Source organism: Oryx dammah, unplaced genomic scaffold (assembly GCF_014754425.2).
Source record: "Oryx dammah isolate SB20612 unplaced genomic scaffold, SCBI_Odam_1.1 HiC_scaffold_2, whole genome shotgun sequence".
Lineage (NCBI taxonomy): Eukaryota > Metazoa > Chordata > Mammalia > Artiodactyla > Bovidae > Oryx > Oryx dammah.
In genome coordinates this window covers 19,981,535-20,006,315 of record NW_024070186.1, presented here as the reverse complement: position 1 = coordinate 20,006,315, position 24,781 = coordinate 19,981,535, and the positions used below count along the sequence as shown (strand labels likewise).

At 39.6% G+C, this 24,781-nt stretch overlaps 1 protein-coding gene across 2 annotated transcripts in view; it reads right to left on the bottom strand.

The window, feature by feature from the left end:
- Positions 1 to 23,780, bottom strand: part of ACP3 (acid phosphatase 3) — a 60,559-nt gene extending 36,779 nt beyond the window's left edge. Inside the window, exons 1-6 of one of the 2 annotated variants that reach the window (XM_040232714.1) lie at positions 23,539 to 23,780; positions 12,548 to 12,643; positions 8,452 to 8,538; positions 7,844 to 7,996; positions 3,310 to 3,408; positions 187 to 279 (exon numbers count right to left, since the gene is read on the bottom strand). In XM_040232714.1, coding sequence (XP_040088648.1) covers positions 187 to 279; positions 3,310 to 3,408; positions 7,844 to 7,996; positions 8,452 to 8,538; positions 12,548 to 12,643; positions 23,539 to 23,664 — 654 coding nt within the window. In that variant the 5' untranslated portion in view covers positions 23,665 to 23,780. The remainder of the gene's footprint in view (positions 1 to 186; positions 280 to 3,309; positions 3,409 to 7,843; positions 7,997 to 8,451; positions 8,539 to 12,547; positions 12,644 to 23,538) is intronic. The other variant, XM_040232705.1, reaches the window with a different exon arrangement.
- Between the last annotated feature and the right edge of the window lie 1,001 nt (positions 23,781 to 24,781).

Sequence of the window (24,781 nt, the reverse complement as noted above, 5' to 3'; positions counted from 1 at the left end):
ATACATAACTAACAGAGAGAAGCCAGAATTTTTAAGTTAATATAAATAAGTCTTGACTTATATTTCAATGTCAAACACTATGTAATATATCTTATAAAAGCAAAGGAAAATGTATTCATCTGTTTCAAAATAGGCATAAGTCATCAAATCAGATTGCATGTTAATCTTTGATGTTTTTACGTTTACCTCACAAAATAAAGGGTCGTAGACTTTACTCCAAATTCCAAGAAGATCCTGGTCATGGTATCCTGTAAGTTTTGGCAAGACTTCTATAAAATCCTGAGACACACACAGAGGTAAAAAAATTTTTTATATCGGGGTTTCTCAACTTGAGTATTATTGATGTTTGGGCTAGACAGTTCTTTTTTGTGGGGCTGCCCTGTGCACTGTAGGATGTTCAGCATCCTACCCTCTAGAGGCCGTATCACCCCTAGTCTCTCAGTGGTGACAACCCAAAATGTCTCCAGACATTGACAAAGGGTCCCTGTGAGGCAACCTTGCCCTCAGTGGGAACTGCTGTTCTTCACATACAAGTATACCAGTAATACTGGCTATAATAATGCCAACCCAAAGATTTTTACAAACACTAATTATTTCTCATTTTTACATTGAACATTGTGGGTATGTGCTGGCAGTAGCCACGTGTTCCTGGTGTGTCCTTGGATCAGACTGAGGTGTACTGCCTCAAATTCATTTTGGAAATAGGTGAAGTATAACTCATATGTAAATGAGTGGAAGGTGAGAACGGAAACCATGTCTCAGGTCAAAGAACCCCAGAAAAACACAACAGAAATGGGACCTGTTTCTGGCTACAAGTGTGAGATTTGGGTGGGATGCAAACATTTCTCCAAGTTCTGTATTGTTCTTAGATTGTCATGGTAATGAGACCCATTGGTCAGCTATCTATTCAATGAATTGACAGAAATTTCTGGGAAGCCTTTGGAAGATACTGTTTGTCTAATGCATATATTTTCTAGGAAAATAAAATTTGTCAATATTAACCCAAATGAATTTCCATAAAATAAACAGAAATAATTATTAAAGAGCCCCCAACTTCCCCCAACAAAAAAAAAGCAAAACAAATCTTCAGGACCAGATTATTTTATGGGGAGATTCTATCAAGCTTTTCAAGCGTAAGTTATTTTAGTGTTATTTTAACTAGTCTGAAGCATATAAAGAAAAAAGAAACTTCCAAAAAATTTTTGTAAGCATTGATATTGACAAAGACTGGCTAGAGACAAAAACTATAGTCTGAAGTTACTTTGAATATTAATGCAAAAGGTTTAAGTAAACTATTAACAAATAATTCAATATCATACTAAAAAGAAAGAGGCTTGAATCTAGACATGTAAAGATGGTTCAATAGTAGTAATCTATGAATATAATTAATCTTAGTAATTGATACACGAGAAAAGTAACTTAATTGTACTAAAAATGTTGAAAACACCTTTCAAAAAATTAAACACCAGTACTGAAAAACACTCAAGAAAATAGGAAAGATAACTAATTCCTTAACTTGATAAAAAAATATCTCTATCTGGTCAAAAGGCCAGCATGTTTAATAGGGAAATACTGCTAAAATCAGGACTAAAGACAAGAATGCCCACTACCAATTCTATTATGTAGTACTGGACTGTAAGTACCAGCCAATATAAATAGGCAAAATAAGTCAGAAATATAAATATTGGAAAAGTAGAGGTAAGCCACTATTATTTGTAAATATTATAAACTGAGACAAACTTAACAGAAAAATCTGTATGAAGAAAACCTTCAAACGATCTTGAAGATAAGAACAGATAGGAAAATATTTTGTGTTCTTGGAAAGGAAGACTATACAAATTTGCAACAAAGTTTCAAATTCTCCCTAATTTATGCATCTAATATGATCTCAATAAAAACTTCCCTGGGCTTTCCCTGGGCTTCCCCTGGGCTTCCATGGTAGCTCAACTGGTAAAGAACCTGCCTGCAATGCAGGAGACCCAGATTTGATTCCTGGGTCGGGAAGATTCCCGTGGTGAAGGGAATAGGCTACCCACTCCAGTATTCTGGCCTGGAGAATTGCATGGACTGTATAGGCCATGGGGGTCACAAAGAGTTGCATAGGACTGACTGACTTTCACTTTCACTAAAAACACTGAAAAAGTAAGTGAAAACGTAGCCATGAAAACTCAGAAAAAATAGAGAATGTGGAATGTCCAGCCCTTTAGATATTAAAGCATATATAACTTTTAATAATTATAACAGTGTTATTTTGGTTAATAAAATGAAAGAATAAGAATAAAAATTCTAGAAATAGACATATGGGAATTTTAATATAAATAGTGGGGGAAAAGATGCCCTAGTCAATAAACAGTGACGAAGCCATTAGGTAATCTTCTGGGGAAAAAACTTCAGCAGGATAGATACCTCACATCTAATACCAGTACAAACTGTAAATGGATTCAGTATGTAAATATAGCAATGAAGCTATCGTAGAATTAGAAGCATTGCAGACTTCCTTGTAACTTAGGAGTGGTGAAGGCCTTTCTCAGTGTGACTATAAATATACAAATACAGCCGTGTGACAAAACTGTAAACAAGCAGTGTTTTAGTCACTAGGTCACATCTGACTCTTTTGTGACCCCATGGCCTGTAGCCCGCCAGGCTCCTCTGTCCTTGGGATTTCCCAGGCAAGAATACTGGAGTGGGTTGATATTTCCTCCTCCAGGGGATCTTCCCAGCCCAATGACTGAACCTGCTTCTTCTGCATTGGCAGGCGAATTTTTTAACGCTGAACCACACGGGAAGCCCAAAATTGGCCACCAAAAAGAGGGCCAGAAAAAAATGTTAAAATAGAGAGAGAAAGCTCCTAAAACTGTATGAAAAGAAGAAAACCAATACCCCAAAGAAAAATGGTCAAGTGATGTGAGCAGAGTAAAATGAAGAAAACCAATACCCAAAAGAAAAATGGTCAGGTGATGTGAGCCGAGTCAAAAATACAAAGGACATTTAACTAGGTGAAGATATCCAAAGATCACTCATCATAAGAGAAGAATACTGCAGCACAGTGTTCTATAATAGTGATGATACTGGGTTTTCCTGTCTTAGTCCTGATTTTGGAAGGGATTCTTCTAGTGATGTCATCTTTCACTTATAGACTGGCAAATATCCTCAAAGTTGTCTATGCACTGTTGGGAATACTGTGGAGAAACAGGTACTCTTGTACTTTTCTAAACTGTTAAGTTTTGGAAGGATATTTTGATAATATTCAAATTGTCCCAGAATTTCTATTTCTGTATGCCAGTAAATGACATATATATATTTTTTAACCTTATAAGGATGTAGCCTCTTCTGGAATTCTTCTGATATCAAAGTCTCACTCTGAAGTTCTTGAAAACGAGGGCAGTTCCTGAAAGGTAGGTATAGCAACTGAGGAAAAAGAGAAATCATAAGTCTTTTATTAGTTGAAAGAACTAAAGAAGCTGCAGCCATTAGATATAAAGTGACTTGAATAAAATATTCAAATATGTTTTGAGCTGAATGGAATTCTAAAATTGAGGAAAAAGATAAATGCTCTGCAGGTCTTAAATAATAGTTACCCACAACTCAAAAGCTTTTTTGTCCCTTTCATAAACTTGCCTAAATAAGACTGTGTTATTGGTAAATAGTCTTGCTTCTGGTTTCTCTGTGAGACAGTAACTGTTGCCTTGCTTCCTTCAGAATCTCTTTCAGTTCTAGCATCAAAGACACATCTGTGTCCATACACTCTCTCTCTCTTTCGCACACGCATACACACACACACACACACACACACACACATGAGTACACAGAAATGAATTAGAGGTGCCAGAAAGAATCTTAAGAGATTCATTAATCATTCACTGAAGTAAGTTCTTACAAATTTGCAGACTGTTAAAATAAGGGCACCTACTAAAAACATAGAAAATATATTTGAAAATTTGTTATGAGGACAAAGAGATCATCCCTTTAAAGTGAGTTTAAATCTGGCAATCCTTTCTATTTTTAACTATAATCTATAGGCTGGTAACTTCCAAGTTCATTTCCTTGCTCTTCACTTTCCATCTGAGCTAGTCCTGTATTTCCAGCCCTTGGTGGATATCATTAGTTGAATGTTTATCTTCATCCTCAAATTTGACATTTACAACCTTGAACTCAACCTCTTCGTTTTGTATTCTCTCTTCCTTTGTCAATAGCAAAATTTATCATCCTGCTTCATAGACTAATCACTTTTGCCTGTTTACTTCCAAAACACAGCTGATTCTTGAACAACGCAGAGATTATGGCTGCCAACCCTTACACAGTTTAAAATTGGTGTAGCTTTAGGGTCCATATCTACTGTTTCACATCTGAGACAGCCTACCTGTTGTGGGTTTTGTAGTGCTGTAGTATACATTTATTGAAAAAAATGTGTATGTAAGTGGACCTGTGTAGTTCAAACCCACATTGTTCAGGAGTCTATCCAAAGTAGAGCCCTCTTTATCTTCATTGTCCCCTCCCAGTCCAGACTACCCTAATCCGTGTTTCAACTATTGTAAGGGCTTTCTGTGGGATCACTTTGTATCACAATTCATCCTTCATGCAGCAACTAACACTAATGCTTTTTGTTTTATCTTTTTAAAGGCTAATATGTTGAAGCCATCAATCAAATCATGCCATTCTGTAGCTTATTACTTTCACTGTCTTTCCATTTTACTTGGAATAAAATCCAAACTCAGCCCATAGTGATCTTTCTGTCCTGCTTTCCTACTGTTGCCCCCTTACTCCCTTGTTTCCAACAATGCTGGGAGCATCCTTGCTGTACCCTGAACACACAGGCTGGCAGCCTCTGCAGACTGTTCCCTGTCTGAGACATTCCCCCTCTACAGCTCTTCTAGACATTTTGCTCAGCCACTATCACATTACCTTATTTTATTTCCTTCAAGGAACTCACTGCCATTTGAAATGACTGTATTTATTTACTTCTTTATCATCTGTTTCCTATAAAACTTACACTGGAAGACAGCCAGGGTCTTGCCTATCTTGCTCATTGCTGTCATTTGTTCACTGTTGTCAAAACCTAGAACATGACCTGACATATTAAATGCTACTCAAAAATCATTTTTTGATAAGTTGCTTCCTGTCTGTCATTTCTGACTCTGTTTCACCTGTTCATACCTTGCTTTCCTTTCTCTAATGTCCTTACCATCTACTTTCAGGCCTTCATTTCCTCACTCATGCATGGTTTCAAGTTATTTTCAGAGGCCCCAGTATCTTCTCCCTCCGTCAATGTCAGACAAGTGCCTCAAAGCAGTGCTCATCAGATGTGTGCACAGTACTGAGATAAGTACAATAATTTCTTCTACATCCACTGCTTTACATCTAAATTTCCCTACCTGCACAGGACTGTTCTTTTAAAGGTCTAGGTTTTAATGAATCACTTAACTTTTCTAGACTTTAGTTTTCTCATCCCACATATTCAGAGTCTGGATGAAAACAGAATAATCACCTAAACATCTGTTCAGCATTTTGTAGTTTATAAGGTCATTTCCTCTTCTCAACCAATTTGGTTTTCACAAATCCCTGTGAAGAAGTTAGGTGGATACTAGTATTTTCATTCTATAGAAAAGGAAACTGAAGAACAGGTAAGTAAGGTCAAGTATCTGAAGTGGGGGGTGGCTCTCAGACTCGGGTTTTCCCAACTTTAAATTCAACCCTCCTTCTATATCACGCTGCCTTTATCTCAAGATTCCTTCTGGTTATTAAATTTGGATTCTCTAACATGTGCCCAACACAGTCATTCAGTCTTGCTTTCATTCTTTCTAGACAAGAACTCTGGACACAGAAGGGCAAGTACTTTACATTGACTCAAAGCTAAGCTTTGGGGCTGCCTTCTTGACCTTTCCTACCCTCCTCCAAGGTCTGGTTCAAGTTCTCACTCTGTCCATGAAGACTTGAATGACGGCCCTTTATAGTTCTAAGTATGACTTAGTCTCTGAGTTCCTCCAGCACCTGCAGCTTGTTCTTGAAATCATTGCCCACCACCTTGTATTGTCTTCTACATACTTCACATATGTGAATCTTTTTTCATCAAATGGACTGTAAATTAAGGAAGAAAACTGGTCTCATATTTCCCTTCTACTTCTGGATAGCACTTAGCAGAGTTCTGGGAATAACTTTAGTTGACTGATTTTGTTAAATGTCTTAGTTGATGTTAGAATTGTTTCATCTTGGTGAGTAGGTTTCAGGGGGCCACAGGTAAGAGGGCCATTTTGCTCGTTTCTCTCTCCCTCTCTTCTCTCCTTCACTCTCAATGTTTTTTTCTTCCTCTTCTAATAACAAGTGCTTCTCTTTAGTATGTACGTTAACCATTGTCTTTCAGGACTAAGGGTTAAATAACTACCCTGGTTTATACTGGCTAAAGCTGGGGCTTCTGTCCAGTCTTTATGTTGAAAAGGCTGTGGGAAAAGTGAATATTTTTCTTTTTCAAAGAAAATATTCACAAGCACCCCCCCACCCCCAAACACTGATAATCACGATTCACTTCCGATTCTGTGAAGGAAAGAGGCGTACATAAATCATCTTGTCTTTTCAGGAAACACTAGAAAATTTGATTGGAGTAGATTTACCTAGAGAGGTTGACAGGGTTAAGCTATTTCTGCAAAGCACTTGGAAAAATTCTTAAGTCACCAGGTTCAGCAATTAAGTCAAATTTCTTGGAGTACTGACAATGCAAATAGGATAGTAACCTAACCCAGAGGTCACCAGGCAACATTCTAGGTCCAGTAGTCATGCTAAGCTTCAGTCATAAAGAGAGGAGATGATAGCCATGTTATAATGTGACTCCAGGGGAATTAGGAAGAGTTCCTTGTCCCAGACTATTTCCTTTATACAGTCTTAAATCCCAGACGTGGAAGATTAGTTAGATTTATTATTACTATTTTAAGAATAGAAATTCCTCTGAAAAGATAAAAGAGTTCTTGGTCAGTCCCATCAGTGTAAATAAATTTGGGAGTTTCTCTTGAACAACTTCATTTAGGTAACTTGGTTTATGGTACTGGTTCTCAGCTTGGCTGTCCACTAGAATCATTCAGGGAAAATTTTACAAACATATTGGTGCCTGGGTCGCACCCTCAGAGATGCTGACGTACTATGGGGTGTGCCCTCAGCATCAATATTTTTAAAAATTTCCAGGTGATTCTAATATGCAACTAATTCTGAGAATGACTAGTTTGCACAAAAGGTAACTACTCCGGAATGAGATGTGTCTGGTTCTAGTCCCAATAGTGATGTTCATCAGCTGTGTGACTTTGGATCTATTTTTTTCATTGGACTTCTCTGAGCACTTTTTTCTCTGGCTATAAAAGGAGCACAATAATATTGTTCATTCATGGCTGTTATGAAAGGTAATTATTATGACACATATAAAGTTTTGGCCACCAATTATGCACCCAAATCTTTCTTTTTTCCCTTAGCAGGAAAGGGGATTTTCATCAGGGGAGGGATATTTTCTAGGCAGAGAGGTCTTAGGATATTTTGGAGGGAGGAGAACGCTTTGTCGGGCACCAAAAACCTGGGAATTGAAGGCAGAACACTGAGAACTGTGTATGTGCATGTAAAGCTGAAGAGGGACAAATTGCCAGAAGTTAAAAGAATAGCAAAACAAAGTGGATAATAAATCTCTAAAGAGAAATTCTGTTCCTACTCCCTCTTACCAGGGCTTTCTATGTCCTGAGCACCATTATTTAGGAAAGAATTAAGGCTGCACAGCCCACAACGTGTCCAGACTCCCAAATCCTCAAGTCCTGAGCAGCCTGCCTTCCTTCTTCCAGAACAAATGAAATCTCTGTTTTCCCAGAAAACTGACCTGATCTTCAGAAACAGGGACTGTATGCACTGGGATGGGCTGCCAGGGTAGGCTGGGATTCCAGATGCTGATACCCTCTGGGGGAAATAGGGCTGCAAGGTTTGTCATAGCACTCATCAAAGTCCGGTCAATATCTGTGCTTCGAACATGAACCTAGGGTGGGAAAATCAAAGGAGATCCAATTGAGAGGAACTGTGGTTTTCCCTCCACTATGGAGCTAATAGTATATTTGAGAAATGGCAGGACACCCACACCAAAATATTAGCAGACATGGTAGCATCATAATCATAATACCTATTATGGAAAATACAGTATTATGGGCATGCCATGACTTAAAGCAACCTGATGTGTCAACAGTTGAATTGATGAAAGAGACAAATTAAGTAGTGGCTACTTGCCAAGCCAAAATATTTACCATAGGTGTCCATTTTGAACTTACTTATATTCATACATTTTTTTAGGAACAAAATATTTATACAAAGAGGAGTACATTTGTAAACAAGATATCTGACTTTTATAAGTTCTATAGGAAATAGGAAACTTTTACAAATACATTATGTTAAATTATTTCAAGGGGCAAGGTTCCCACTATTAGCTTCCCAACTTACCTGTTCATGTTTATAAGATTCATTCAAAAAGTTTTCATAACGTTTCCTTATATATTCTCCAAGTTCATAATGCTGCGCCATGCCCAACTACGGGAACAAATAAAAGAAAAAATTGTTGAAAGTAAGTTCTATGAAGCTGTGAGTCTTATCACTCTTCATTGAATAAGTAGAGTGAATAATGGTATATTTTAATAGTTTCATAGTAACAATACATTTTAAAATGCAAACAGGAAAAAAGAACTGTAATCTTTAGTTATGATTAAATTAGCTCCCTGAGAAAACTCAATTCATTGTCATTAGCACTTAACATAAAATCTTGTACAGTTAATAGCTGGTGATTGATTGAATTTAAGTAAATGGTTCATCTCTTCTGGCAGTGGGTCATCTTTGTTGGTAGAGACTTTCAAGGGCTGGTTATCTTGTGGAAAAAATTCAATCATCCTATGAGGTTAGACTTGATGAATCTAAAGATCACCTTCAACCTCTGAGTGAAATAATTTATTGTCTATACAGTTCACTTATGTCTGGCTCATTAAAAGTTAAAGTCTGTTATTCAAAGTGTGGATTCTGGATCAGCAGTATTAGCATCACTTGGGAGTATGTTAGAAACCAAATTCTTGGGCCCCACCCTTGACCTATTGAACCAGAATCCTTGTGGGGAGAGCTCAGAAATCTGTTTTTTAACAACTCATTAAGATTCCAATGGCAGTTAGTCATCGAGAAGTGTTGCCTTAGCTTGATGATCCTCAAGCATTACTGTGATCAGAAGCAAAATTATCTAGGGTGCTTCTTGAAATGCAGATTCCTCAGTGTTTCTGCCAGAGATTCCAGCTCATTGGATCCTGAGTGTAGCCCTGGAATCTGTATTTTGACAAGTTCCCTAAGTGACTCAGATCTGTGTAGTAGAACACTATGCTTTGGGCAATATTGCATTCAAGTCTGTCTGTAACTCAGAGCCTCATCAGAAGAGGAGTCAGAAAAGATGTGGTCACTGTGGCTTTGGATTGGTTCCACTCATTTACTTGCCACTCCTGGCTACCTTTCTAGATGGGAAAAGAAGCAGGAAAAGAATAATGTGTACTTTGAGGTTTGTGAGTTTCCTGAATGACCTGGATAGCTGAAGAAGCAAGTACTTTTGGCATAATTGTTGTTCTAACCTAAAGCTAAACTTTTAAGGAAATAGTCATCTTCTATAGAACAGTAAATCACCTGGGGAACTCATTAAGAACAAAGATTCCCCGGCTTCAACCCTAGAGTTTCTAGTTCAGTCGGGGGGCCAGAGAATTTACATTTCTAACAAATTTCCAGGTAATGGTGATGTTGCTCATCCAGGGACCATACTTTGGAAACCATTGAACTCAAAAAGAACCATTGCTTTGTCACTACACAGATTGGAAGTACCTAGTCAAGGGCAATGGCAAACCTAGACAGCATATTAAAAAGCAAAGACATTACTTTGCCTACAAAGGTCTGTCTAGTCAAAGCTATGGTTTTTCCAGTAGTCATGTATGGATGTGAGAGTTGGACTATAAAGAAAGGCTAAGTGCTGAAGAATTGATACTTCTGAACTGTGGTATTGAAGAAGACTTTTGAGAGTCCCTTGGATTGCAAGGAGATCAAACCAGTCAATCCTAAAGGAAGTCAACCCTGAATATTCACTGGAAGGGCTGATGCTGAAGCTCCAACACTTTGGCCAGCTGATGAAAAGAGCTGACTCATTGGAAAAGACCCTGATGCTGGGAAAGATTGCAGGCAGGAGGAGAAGGGGACAAGAGAGGATGCGATGGTTGGATGGCATCACTGAATCAGTGGACATGAGTTGGAACAAACCCCAAGAGATAGTGAAGGACATGGAAGCCTAGTATGCTCCAGTTCATGGGTTTGTGAAGAGTTGGACATGATGGAGCGACTGAACAATGAGCCAAGGGCAGGAATTTGAGCTCCAGAACCTTGTTACTTCAAGAGCGGCCATGTACCAACACCATGAGCATCTCTTAGGAGTTTGTTAGAAATGGAGAATCTCAGGCCATGTCAGGCCCAATTAATTAGAATCTGCATTTTGACAAGATCCTCCGATAATTCACTTGCATTGGGAAGATTGAGAACACCAGGAGAAACTGGTGGCTAGTCAAGAGAATGCCAGAAGAACCCAGACAGATCCCACAGTCTGGAAGAATCTTTTGATTTTAGTGGAACATTACAGCAAGGGAACCAGAGTCTTGACAGAACCATAGATACCATGAAGCTGCCCTGTAGTTTTATAACCCTTCTTTTTTTCAGGAAGCCAAAAGTTATGTAGGCTATGGTGAGAAGAGCTCTGATGGGAGCCAGAAGATGCCGGCCTCAAATAGCCTCTTTGCATTTTCTCCTCATTGAGATGATGCAGTTAGGAAAGTAATTCTCAGCCTTTGCTACATGCTAGATGAAGGAGTTTCTAAAAATCCCACTGTTCAGGCTGCACCCTAGATGGGTTAAATAAGAAACTTTCAGGCAGACAATAGTATTTTGTAAAGCTCTTCAAGTAGTTCCAATATTTAACCAAGATCGAGACCCATTAATTTAGGGTAGATATTCAACTCTAAACATTCTATGATATTTTCTTATTATATTTAGACAATATTTTGGTCAGGACAGAAGCAATACATGTGGCCTTGTGGCTCCAAACAGAAGGTTAATCCACTTACACAGATGAAGTGGGCAGGGCACTGGAGCATGACCACAGAGGTCTTTGTTTCCCAGTTCACCTTCTTGGGTGCTCTTTAGGAAGTAGGGCTCCCTGTGTTTAACTGACTACTTTTAATGAAGGTTCAATCCCAATACATCCATCTAATAAAAATCAATTTTAGCAATACTAGTACCAAAGAATCGAGTTTTCCTAACTCTGATGATTCAGGATTATTTTCTACTTTCTCAGGTGGAGCCTGAGAAACTCATGGGCTGGCTTGTAAGAAATTCTTGGCTCTCTTCAGCATCTTTTAAGTTCACGTATTCTTCTGTTATATGCAGAGTACATCATGCAAAATGCCAGGCTGGATGAAGCACAAGCTGGAACCAAGATTGCCAGGAGAAATATCAATAACCTCAGGTATGCAGATGACATCACCCTTATGGCAGAAAGTAAAGAGGAACTAAAGAGCCTCTTGATGAAACTGGAAGAGGAGAGTGAAAAAGCTGGCTTAAAACTCAACATTAAAAAAACTAAGATCATGGCATCCAGTCCTATCACTTCATGGCAAATAGATGGGGGAACAACGGAAACAGTGACAGACTTTATTTCATTGGGCTCCCAAATCACTGCAAATGGTGACTGCAGCCATGAAATTAAAAGATGCTTACTCCTTGGAAGAAAAGTTATGACCAATCTAGACAGCATATTAGAAAACAGAGACATTACTTTGCCAACAAAGGTCCGTCTAGTCAAGGCTATGGTTTTTCCAGTAGTCATGTATGGATGTGAGAGTTGGACTATAAAGAAAGCTGAGCACCAAAGAATATTCATTGGAAGGACTGATGCTGAAGCTGAAACTCCAATACTTTGGCCACCTGATGCGAAGACCTGACTCATTGGAAAAGACCCTGATGCTGGGAAAGATTGAAGTCAGGAGGAGAAAGGGATGACAGAGGATGAGATGGTTGGATGGCATCACCAATTTGATGGACATGAATTTGAGTAAACTCTGGGAGTTGGTGAGGGACAGGGAAGCCTGATGTGCTGCAGTCCATGGGGTTGCAAAGAGTTGTACATGATTGAGCGATTGAACTGAACTGATTCTTCTGTTGTCCATGAACAACTCATGCTTTAATAAACCCAACAGGAAATCCTATATATATCAAAATTCTATATATTTCTATAATTCTATATAAAATTCTATACAATTGTCCTACAGTTCCTAGTCACTAGGGGTGACTTGATCATGATCAGAAATTGTTGAGCACAATCAAAACACATTTTACACTTTTTAGATCCCAGGTACCTGTGCAAAACACTTCCCCATATTTGAGTAACTAAAGTAGTTATAAGGTTTCAATATATTGTGACAATTCCACAGTTTCCCTTAAGACTCATCAGAAACCCTTAGATGAAAATCCAACCAACCTGAGTGAGTTGGCCAAATCCCTGTGGCCATGAGGATTCCTTAATGGGATCATTAGGAAAGGTTTCAATAGGACTTCGGTCTCCATGCCTAAAAACCTGAGAATAGATTGAGATAGTCATGTTACCAGCTTAGGTATTTTGCCTCTGTTCATCGTGGTAGAGGGCTTCCCTTGTGGCTCAGCTGGTAAAGAATCTGCCTGCAATGTAGGAGACCTGGATTCGATCCCTGGTTTGGGAAGATCCCCTGGAGAAGGGAAAGGTTACCCACTCCAGTATTCTGGCCTAGAGAATTCCATGGACCGTATAGTCCATGGGGTTGCAAGGAGTTGGACACAACTGAGCGACTTTTACTTTTTTTTTTTTTAAATTGTGATGGAGGTTTCTTCTAAACCTCTGGTTCTCAACATTGGATGCCTGCTGGAATAAACCGAGGAGTTAAAAAATTTCTAAGGACTGGATTCCTCCCTTGTGATTTTGGTTTAATTAGTTTCAGATGCAGCCAGGGCATTAGGATTTTAAAAACCTCCTCAAGTAAATTTTAGGTTAAAAACCGCTATTCTAAGTTTACTAACACTTTCCTAATCATTTTGTTATTCACATTACCAGAAACACAGGAAAACTATTAGTGAACTGTTATTGTTTCAAGTAATGTGAATGAGAATGATGAGCCATTAGAAGTCAGGTGACCCACAGGTCTCCACAGGTGGAGAATGATTTGTACATCATATACGGCAAGAGGGAAAAACAAAGTTTAGCAAGATCACTTTATTACAGACAAGCTCTGATGAGAAATGCTGCTGCTGCTGCTAAGTCACTTCAGTCGTGTCCGACTCTGTGTGACTCTGTAGACGGAAGCCCACCAGGCTCCTCCATCCCTGGGATTCTCCAGGCAAGAACACTGCAGTGGGTTGCCATTTTCTTCTCCAATGCATGAAAGTAAAAAGTGAAAATTAAGTCACTCAGTCACGTCTGACTCTTAGCGACCCCATGGACTGCGGCCTACCAGGCTCCTCTGTCCATGGGATTCTCCAGGCAAGAGTACTGGAGTGGGGTGCCATTGCCTTCTCCACTGATGAGAAATATCCCCTCCCTAATTATGATTATAGTAGTAATAGTGTTAACATTTTGACACATAATAATAGTCACTTTTAAATGCTACATACAGTTTGTGACCATCTTTGGCCAATGATTTATTAGTTTTTAGGAAGTTAAGGATAAAGAACTTGCCAGTGGGATTAGAAAAGCTAATTCTCAACATTTTAAGAACATGCTTCTGGATTTGTGTGCATGTCATCGTGCTTCTTTGCACATTTTACTTTTTGGGGAGGGGAGTCTGGACTTTTGAAACCTTGGTGAGTGAAAGTTGCTCAGTTGTGTCTGACTCTCTGTGACCGCATGGACTATACAGTCCATGGAATTCTCCAGGCCATAATATTGAAGTGAGTAGCCTTTCCCTTCTCCAAAGGATCTTACCAACCCAGGGATCGAACCCAGTCTCCCACATTGCAGGTAGATTCTTTACCAGCTGAGCTACAAGGGAAGCCCAAGAATACAGGAGTGAGTAACCTATCCCTTCTCCAGCAGATCTTCCCGTCCCAGGAAATGAACCGGGGTTGAAACCTTGGTACTTTGATTTTAATATGCTTTCTGAATAACATATCAAACCAAACACAAAGCTATTTTATAAGCAAAAGATAAGAAAAGAAAAACTCAAGAAATACAAGATGAAGTCTGCACTGGTATCAGCAAACATTTTTCATACAGAGGAGGGCTGCCTAACACCTTGCATTCTCTGAGACTTCCTGCACTGGTCACACATACTACTTGGCTAATGTGCTCCACTGAAAAGAAAGCCAAGAGGCTGTTCTTTTGAAATCTTGTAAAACAGTTCAGCAGACACAGAGTAAGGAACAGTCTCAGACTTTAGTCATCTTTGAGATGGGATTCCAGGGAAAGGAAAAGGAGGGAGGCTTCTAAGACTGGGTTGTGTCTCTGGTGTTTGAAGAAAACTTATCTTTTAGCCATCTAAACTGGTAAGAAATTGAAATCTCAGTAGAACAGGCTATGGCAAACAGAGGGACAATGGTGTGGTGGATCTTAAGAAACTATTTTGGTCAGGTAAGGAATTATTGCCATGAATGGTCACTTAGCTGTGTACTCTCTGATGGGCATCTACAGTTATCAGTCACTAGGGGTGACTTGATCATGATCAGAAATTGTTGAGGTTAATCATTAGTGCTTCTGTTTCCACAATCAAAACACATTTTATACTTTTTAGATTGCAGGTAATTGTGCAAAGTACTTGAAGGCTTCCTTTATGGTTCAGACTGTAAAGAATCTGCAATGCAGGAGACCTGAGTGGGGAAGATCCCCTGGAGAAGGAAAAGGCATTCCACTCAAGTAGGTATGGAGAAGTCTATGGACAGAGGATCCTGGCAGGCTATATAGTCCATGGGGTCGCAAAGAATAGGATATGACTAAGTGACTAAGACTTTCCCAGATCTGAATAACAAAATTACTATATAGTTTCAGTGGATTATAAACTCCACATTGTTTAGTTTCTAGAGTTTCTCATCCTTAGCACAGTCAGCATTTTGGCTGTGGAGGACTGTTCTGTGCACAGTAGGGATGTTTAGCAATGTCCCTGGCCTTCGGCCACTAGAATAGCATTCCCCAGTTGTGATATTGCCAAATGTCCCCCAGGGGCCAAAACTACCCTTAGCTGAGAGCCACTGAACCAAAGAGAAGTTGAATGAGAGACACTATAGCAAAATAACTTACAACACTTCCTACCAGCCTGTAATCACAACTCAACACTTTTAGAATGGTTGCTTTGTCCTAGAAGCTGTGCTTCTCATATATCTAATCCTCTCATCAATTCTACAAAGCAATTACTATCATTATCTTCATTTCACACACCAGAAAACTAACCTTAGTTAAATGACCTGTCCAAGGTCACATGGTGCTAAGTGGTTGAGAAGAAATACAAACAGGTTTTGTGAGTCCAACACCAGCTTCTGAACCCACATAAGAGGCTCATTTCTCTCTGCTCTAACATGCCTCTTAGCCTCCCAGTAGAAAATCTGGGACCTGCTGCTTTTTTATGAACTAAAATTGGAAATTATGTGTGTGTGTGGGGGGGGGGCTGGGGGTGGGGGGATTTGTGTTGGATCAGGGGAAACCAAAACCTTGATGTAAGAAACATCCTCAAACATTATTTAACAGATAAATCGGAGGATATGCAACTAAATGACAGAACGGCCCGGGGAGAAAAACAAGTGTGGTATCCTTAGATGAGCATCCTAAAGAGCAAAGCTGAAACAAAACCATGAGACGTAGGCAAGCCTTCCTGCTCTGTTTTACAGGTCAGGAATAATTGTGCTGCTGCTGCTGCTGCTAAGTCACTTCAGTCGTGTCCGACTCTGTGTACTCCCCTACATTTCAGTGGCTTTCCAGGTGGTGTGGTGGTAAAGAATATGCCAGCTAATGCATGAGAAGCAAGAGACATGGGTTCAATCCTTGGATGGGGAAGATCTCCTGAAATAGCAACCCACTCCAGTATTTTTGCCTGGAAAATTTCATGGACAGAGAGCCCTGCAGGCTCCATGAGTTTGCAGAGTCGGACATGATGGAGCACACATGGACATTTCAGTAGGTTTTCAGGGTTTCTGAGGTAGTGGCTCACACCTGCTACGAACTCTTTGGAAGGGGTGTTCCACAGAAACGCTTAATGAACCGTCTTCTACCTCCAGTGCTAGAAATCAACATGTATATGTGTGTGTGGGAGTGTGTGTGTGTGTGTGTGTGTGTACATTAAGGTGGCGTTCTCGAGCTTCTGGAGTTTCTTCACTTTACCTGGAGGATTTGGACTATGCTCAGGCATTTCTTTTCTTTTTTTTTTTTTTTTAAGTCTGTGGCAGGGCAATCTTCTTAGCTGCTGCCCTGCCAAAATTTATATCTTCTGTTCTCAGTCCAGCAATCACAGTATATCAAATCCTTTAGAAGCCTAAGTCTAGTGGTACTACTGTACTACTGGTACTGAACCTACTGGTACTGCAGCAGGACTGTTTGCAAGTTACAAATTTGCAAATTACAAAAGGAAGACATCCAGGATAATAACAACCCCTTATGTTTGTGTTTCCATGGTTTTGTACAACTCTTTCCCCTGCCATCTCTTTTAATTCTTACAACTCTGTGAGGACAGATTGGCACTGAAAAAATAAGAAAAGCAAGGCTTAAAGAGATGAAATAAGCCATCCAGATCTCTTGCTTCCCTCCGATGATTGCTAGCCCATTGTTTTCTCAACCATATCACATTTACTTTACCCTTTTATATCAAAGGGGAATTCCCTTGTAGCTCAAATGGTACAGAATCTGCCTGCAATGCAGGAGACTTGGGTTTGATCCCTGGAGAAGGAAGATTCCTGGAGAAGGGCATGGCACCCCATTCCAGTATTCTTGCCTGGGAAATTCCATGGACAGAGGAGCCTGGTGGTCTGTAGTCCATGAGGTCACAAAAAGTTGGACACAACTGAGCAACTTTCACTACTGCTACTAAATCGAAGGTAATCTTTTAAAAAGAACCACGATTTGGTGCCCATGTGACTGATCCTGCTCCATTGAGTCTGTTGACCAGATTTGGTGAACTGTGTATGATGTGGAGACCCTGATGACTGGAGGACATCTTGTCTAGTCCCCCTTCCCTGCCATCAGTCAAGAACTCTAAAGTGTAAGTCAGAATAGCATCTTGATTGCTTTAGAACCCTTGAATGTCCTCTCATTCTATCACACTTTTTTTTTTTTTGCAGAAAATTAGAAAAATATACAAAAATAGAGATTTTCATAATGAGCCACTATGAATCCATCACTTGCTCCAACAATGATCAGCTCATGTGTGGCCAGCCTTGTTTCATGTATTCCCACTGACTCAGACATTATATCATTTCCCACTGCTCTTTGTTTAAAACTCAAAGTCCTTAAAATAGCTCACTAGACACTACCTGATGTGGTCCTGCCCATGGCCATGCTCTTCCCTTACATTTTTGCTAAGCTTGCTTAGCCAGAGGAGACTCTGCTGTTCTATCCAGTACAGTAAGTGTGTTCCAGCTTCAGGGCCTTCATGTTCTATCTTCCTGGAATGTCCAGCTTCTGCATCTCCTGGCACATTCACTTGGTTCCTAAGAGAACTTGGCTTTTGGCATTAAACTCCACTTCCTATTTTGTTAGGTATGTTCCAAGTCATGAACATTTCTTGATGCACAAACCTTGTCATGAAGAAAAAGTTTATTTAATTTTCTTCTTTGAGGAACTGAGAAATAATTCCTTTGGTAAAGAGAATTAAAAAGTGAAAGACTTTGGGTAGAAAGGGATGAGTTGAGTACATGAATGACACTTCAGAGGTTAGAAGGGAAGCCAAGTGCTTCTTAAGGGACTCAGGGTGGGAACGCACCCTGCACTCCCCATGAGGAAGGCTGAAAGGCCTGGCATGCTAATGGGATGTATTTAGGGCCCAGGAGGATACTGAGCCTGCAGGAGAGAGGAGGGATGAAACTGTATGTTAAACTGAGTGGAGCTGCATGACATCTCAGAAAAGCTCTGGGCTTGAGTTGGTTAGACCTGGATTCAAACCCCTGCTTTGTCAACACCTGGCCAGGTGACCCGGGGATAATGATTTAACTTAAACTTTTTCATATCTCGATTTCCCTGTCTGTAAAATGAGATCGTTACTTCCCATATACGAGGATCACGAAAATTAAATGTATAATGCATGCAAAGCTATCATCATAGTACTGAACATATAGGATATATTTAGTACATTAGATTTGTTATTGTATTTGTTACTATTATTTTGGTTATTGTTGTTACATTACTCAGGCTTTAACTTAGTTATCCACTATACTTCCTTTCCTGCTGGCAATAGCAGGCAGCATATTACGGCAAATGAGAACTACCTATTGAGCAAAGGGAAATAGTCCTCCTTCAAAAAACATTTCTATTAATTTCTAATCATCTCTTCCCCACTTTTATTTTCCTGACTGTGATGAATAACTAATTCTTCCTTTGGATTTAGGACATGCTGAAAGCTTTCAAAAGCCCATGGTGGCGACCTGGCTGGCTGAAATGACTTGAGCCTAATATAATGTCCCTGATCAGTTCATTACCCTGAAAATTTGCTAAATACACGGGCATAAAAGTGAGAGAAGCTCATGTAAGTAAACTGAAGTGGCTTCTTACTTGTCCCAGTACCAACCCTCAGTTCAGAGTGATCTGTACAGAAAATGACTCTGAAGGACCTACAGGTTCCCTGGATGGCTTTTCGGCTCTGGCAATTAGGGGGCCACAGCACAGGGGAAAGAGATCAAAGGGTTCTCTGTGAATTGAGGCTGGAGCCCGGGTTTTTGTTTTCCAAGAGAGAGTTTTATCTGTACATATGTCTTTTATAAGCCAACCCCCAAGTAGGAGATGTGCCACCTGACAGTTGCGGCACCCAGTATACCACAGAGAAGCCCCAGATCCTCCCCATTTCTGCTGTGTAATACCAAGACGATATCCCAGGCCTTACTGGATCATCTGGGGGATTCAAAATACAAAGTGCAAGGAAACTGGCATCTAGTGGATGCTTATAATTTGGCAGCTGTAACTGTAATTTTTACATTAATAGAAGTGAGAAGGAGGTTTACAAGCCTTGTGAAGTTCCTGCCTGTGATCAAAGGTACTGTTCAAACATGGGCAGTGAAGATGAAAGCAGATAAAAGGGCAATTGTAATCCATTCTAGCAAAAAGTTAAGAAGGAACTGTGTGTGTACCAAAAGTTAAGAAGGAAAAGACCTGCAGATCAACAGATTAGTAAGTCAAACAATGGTTGAAATGAGTAAAATCTGTTTAACTTGTCATGTTTTAAATATATACTTTTTCCAGTTTTTACTGGGCCAGGGACCTAAATCTGGGAAGAAAACTGATCAAATTTAAAAGCAAAAGGACATGTAAATATTTCATTGTTTGAGAATAAAAAGAACAGATAGAAAAAAAATAACATTTTAATCAACTGGTTATATGAACATTATTTTTTTAAAAATGAGAGAAGCTCATGTAAATAAACTGAAGCAGCCTTCAGTTTACTGTTTTAAAAAAACAAAACACACACATGAGGTAATTGAGTGAGCATATATAGAGTATATATGTAGTCAACACAACACAGTAGTTGCAAACTTTAAGGCATTTACCAGACTGGCTTCTAAGTACTTTTGTATATTAACTCAAACCTCACAATATCTCCATGAAATACTATTATCCTAATTTTACTGTTGATGAAACTAAGACACAGGTAGGTTAAGTTACTCATCTGAAGTCCTACAGCTTGGAAGAGGTTGAGCTGGCATTCAAACCCCAGTGGTCTGATTCATGAGCCTGCAGTTTTAACCACTACATTGTATGGGATTGTGTAATATACAATACTGTAAATTTCTTTGATATTTACATCCCTTTATTCTTTTTTTGCTGGATCACGCAACTTGCAGGATCTATCCCAACCAGGGGCTGAATGCTGGGACCTTGGCAATGAAAATGGTGAGTCCCATCCACTGGACTGCCAGGAAATTCCCTCTCATATTTCTTTTCAAGAAGTTCAAATGTTTAATGCCTTTCATGTATCCTGTCTCCACGATGTCATCATTTTCCCAACAAAAAAATTAGAAAACAGGGTCATTTTGACTTCTTTCTCTTTCTTAATATACACAGTCAACCCAAAGAGATTCTTCTGCCTTCACAATTTTAAAAACAAATTGATATTTTCCCCTCCAATTCTATTGCTTTCTGATCTAACTGGATCCTCACTGTGCTCTTTCTGACCTTTGGTAGCATCCCCTGCCTGTTCTCCTCTCTAGCTTCTCCCCTCCTCAAGCTGTGTGTGCTAAGTCATTTCAGTCATGTCCACCTCTTTGCAACCCTATGGACTGTAGCCTGCCAGTCTCCTCTGTCCATGGGATTCTCCAGGCAAGAATACTGCCATGCCCTTCTCCAGGGGATCTTCCTCACCCAGAGATCGAACCCACATCTCTTATGTCTCTTTCATTGGCAGGTGGGTTCTTTACCACTAATGCCACCTGGGAAGCCCTCCTCAAGTGAACTTACACACAGAAGTGTGTCTCCACAAGACAAAATACATTAGAATTCACAAGTGGTAGAAATTGAGTGCAAACACCATAACCTGTTAGCTTAACGTTCCAGCGGACATGATAACTATCTAATATCTTCAATTCTCCTTGGTGAAAAATGATGAAAAGTCAAGTAGAACCTTTAAGGACACTATATTAGAATATTAAAGACTCTGCAAAGTCCCACATTTAAGAGACTTTTAAACACAGTTTAATTCACATTTTCTTCCCAAAACTGATTTGACTATAGAAACCTATTTTTTAAAATCAAGCAAAACCTGTTAACATCTTGTCAAACTAGCATTCCACTAGATATGCACTGGTGAACTTGTTTCAAAAGGCACATGGTGACTCTGTTCATGAGAGAACAAGAACTGGACAGTTCACTGCTATTTCTGCCAAGAACAGTTTTTAGAATTGAGGAAGATTTATTTTTCTTGGATTGCAGTGGAAAACCACTGCTGAATATGTGTGAAGCCAACACACAGGCCTTGATGGGGAGGCCTCAGCTCCATGTGCTGAGTTAGACACTCATGGCAGGAACAGAATATGTCTAGTGATTAAGGGCAGGTTTCTGAAATCATACAGCGTGGGTTCAAATCTTAGCTGTGTGACCATGAGCAAGTTGCTTAATCTCTTTGTGCCTCAATTCCTTCAACTAGAAAACAGGGTTAATAAGGTTTTTACAAAAACCTCATAGAACTGTTCCCAGATTTAGCAAACAAAAATGTAGGATGCCCCAATATTGCATGTAAACATATGATATTAAAAAACTATTTGCTGTTTATCTGAAATACAAATTTAACTGGGCATCCTGTGTTTTCTGGTAACCCTATTTTGTAGGGTTGTTGGGAGGACAATGTAACATAATTCATATTGAAAATTTCATTGAGATTTTGTTTGCTAAATCTGAGAACTGTTGCCCAGTGGCTCAGTGGTAAAAAATCCGCCTGAAATGCAGGAGATGTGGGTTTGATCCGTGAGTCAGGATGATCCCCTAGGGAGAGAAATGGCAACCCACTCCAGATTTCTTGCCATGGACAGAGGAGCCTGGTGGGCTACATGGGGTTGCAAAAGAACTGGACTTAGTGACTATACAGCAACAACAATCTTTCTTTCACTCTGGTTCTCCTAATCATTTTTAGGGAATTCCCTGGGTATATAATTGAACCATTTATAGTCAGATATATTCTGTAATCAGTAAAAAGAACATAGTGATATCTTCTGGCTTAAGTCCTTAGATATAGTTTTATGGCAAAGAAAAATGTATTGTTGCCTCAATCTACCATTAATGGAAGAAAGCTGTGGTAGGAAAAATTGTTAACATTCGTCTTGTATAGTGATTGTTAAATCTTTTAGTTCCAAGAGAGCTAACTTTGTAAGCTTTTTCTTAAGGAAGAATTAACTTGTAGTTCCTGAACACATGTTAACCAAGAATGGAGAGGGAGAAAGGAAACCTACAACAGTTTGGTAGCCAGGGAAGCAAGCCTGGGCTGTTGTAAAACATGGAGGAGAGAATGGACCAGATGTAGTTAGGTGCGAGTTCAGTGTAATATCTCGAAGATTACCCCTCCGCCAGCTTGTCACACTGTTGACAGTGCAATTTCTGCAGATATAAGTAAAAGTCTAACTCACATGGATTTCCATGTTATAAAGACTTTCTTTTTCAACACAGATGCCTGAATTCTGTGAACACTGGTGAATCTTTTGCAAATAAACTGGCGATATGTTCCTTTGGTTCTCTCTCACTCATTGTTGACTCATGACCTAGTAAAGATTTACTGGATGAAGAATCATGATTTGCAAAAACATGTTGTTACGAAATTTTTTCTATAGAAGGGAAAGAAAGAAATTTTGAGTACAGCAAGCGGGAGAAAATAAGAATTTCATGTTTAATTTTTATGTAAAAGGTGACCTCCCTTGAAAGTATAAAGTTTTGGATATTCTTTCAGGAAGAAAATGTACTTATCAGCATACTTCTACTGTATCAGATGAAAAGATGTGATAAAGAAAAAAAAGATGGAGAGAGCCTATAAAATACATGGAGAGGGTCAGAGGCAGAGAGACAGTGAGAGAAACAGGAAAAAGAGAAATAGAAAAACAGAGACAATCAAAGATCAAGACAGAAACCAAGAGATATAAAAGAATCAATTTCAGGACTGTTAGTAAAGTGGTTAATCCCCTTAACTTCACAAACTCTCTATCTACTTTTTAAAATGATGCCAACAGTATATCTTCTTTCCTTGACAACATCCATTGGCCTCCCCATCCCCTTTTCCTAATTTGTCACGCTTCCTAACAGGTCACATGTGTGGGGAAAAACATGATTTTAATGATCAACCATATCTGTTTCAGGAAGTCATCCTAGAATTCTTGGGTTTTACTTTTATGTTTCAATGACTGCTTATAAATATATTTTCTAGTTTCCTGATAAACAAAAAGGGAAGGCGTTATTAAATTGAGAAAATGACAGTATTTTGGCTTGCCAACAAATAATCATTAAACTAAATGAAACCAGTCTAGCTACTGGTGCTAAACAGACCTAAAGGAGGCATCTCCTGGTCTTGTGTGGCTATCAAGAGGAAAGCATTTAAGGCAGTTGTAAAGTAAGTGACTAGGTAAATAACAATGGCAAAGTAAAAAATAGCCAAACCAAACACGCTTTTGTTAGGACACGTTCATTCTTCTTTACAAGGAACTTGCAAAACTTGCTTATTCACTTTCTGAGTTGGGTCTCTGGGAGACTATACTAGGGTAAAATGAAACTGATACTTGGTTTTCAGACCCTGTGGGTAGCAAACAGATTTAAAGGAAAAGCAATGAGAGAAGTCTACTCACCAATGTCACAAACCTCAGTTCCTTGGCTCTTACAACTAGGTCCAGGTCTGGCAGGAAGGAAAGCAGAAGCAACAGGCTGAGGTGAAGGCTTGTTGCCCTGGCCATGAGGAGGGCAGCATTTCTCATCTTGGGGAGAGCTGCTTCAGGCTAGAGTTGGGACACGCTGCTTCCAGGGCAAAGCCATTAGAAGGGAAGCTATTTAACCAAGGGTTTGAAAGGGAAGGAGGAACTGGGAGGAGCCAGTCTCCAGGTAGCTTGGGGAGGGATTTAGCCTGTGTCTGGTCAGATCAGTTTTGGCTGAGTGTTAGAGTTCATGGTCTTCTGGATTTAAGTTAAAATACTGAGGCCCAGACAGGGGAGAGCTGTTACTCAGGGTCATATAGCACATGGCTAGACATTTCTTTTCTGCCTTATTTTTATCCTTTCTTTAGGTGGGGTGTGATACATTTGCTTTGTGGCTGTCACTTGGGAAAGGATTACACCTCAACTTTGAAATCCTTAGGTTAGTGATTCCTAATCTTTTTGGTAATCTAGAATTATAGGGAGAGAAATATGGAAGGAACTGCAGATACCAGCATATTTTGGGTATATTCTCCAGGCCAAAGATGGCTTTCTTCCCTAAAACTTTCATGTAGCCTATTTTTAAGTTGAAGAAAAGTAAGAGCAACTTGTTTTGAGAATTTTTAGTCACACTTTAAGATATCTGGGGCTCATCTGAGGTATCCCAAAATTAAGATTAGAAGTACCTTTTCTAACCTGACAGTTTAAAAACAACAACAAACTAACCTAGAGTTCTGTTATTAGTCACCAACTCTGACCGGGAGTCATATAGTCTGGGTGAGTCACAGCTTTGCTTCTACAGCAGTGTTGAAAGAGGATAACCCAGGCTGAGGGAATTTAGATTTTTTTCTCAACCTGTCAGCCCCATACAGGCTAAAATAGGATATTGGTGCAGAGCTGCCTGTCAGGATGCTCCCACCCCATCAGCAGAGAGAGCGCCTCATTCTCCAGTATAGTGCCCTGGGGAGACCTCTGTTGTTATGTGATCATAGGCTGCCGTAGAATGTGGCGGGTGGGAGAGCTGTTGCTTCTTCTGGTGTGGGGGAATATGTGCGGAAAATGAATGCATGTATGGTTAGGGTTTGGCATTTAAGGGAACTTGTGACCCTCTCTTTACCATCGAATTCTCTACCTGCCAGTCCCCACTGTCATTTTTAATGCACGAGATATTGAGAAGATACAT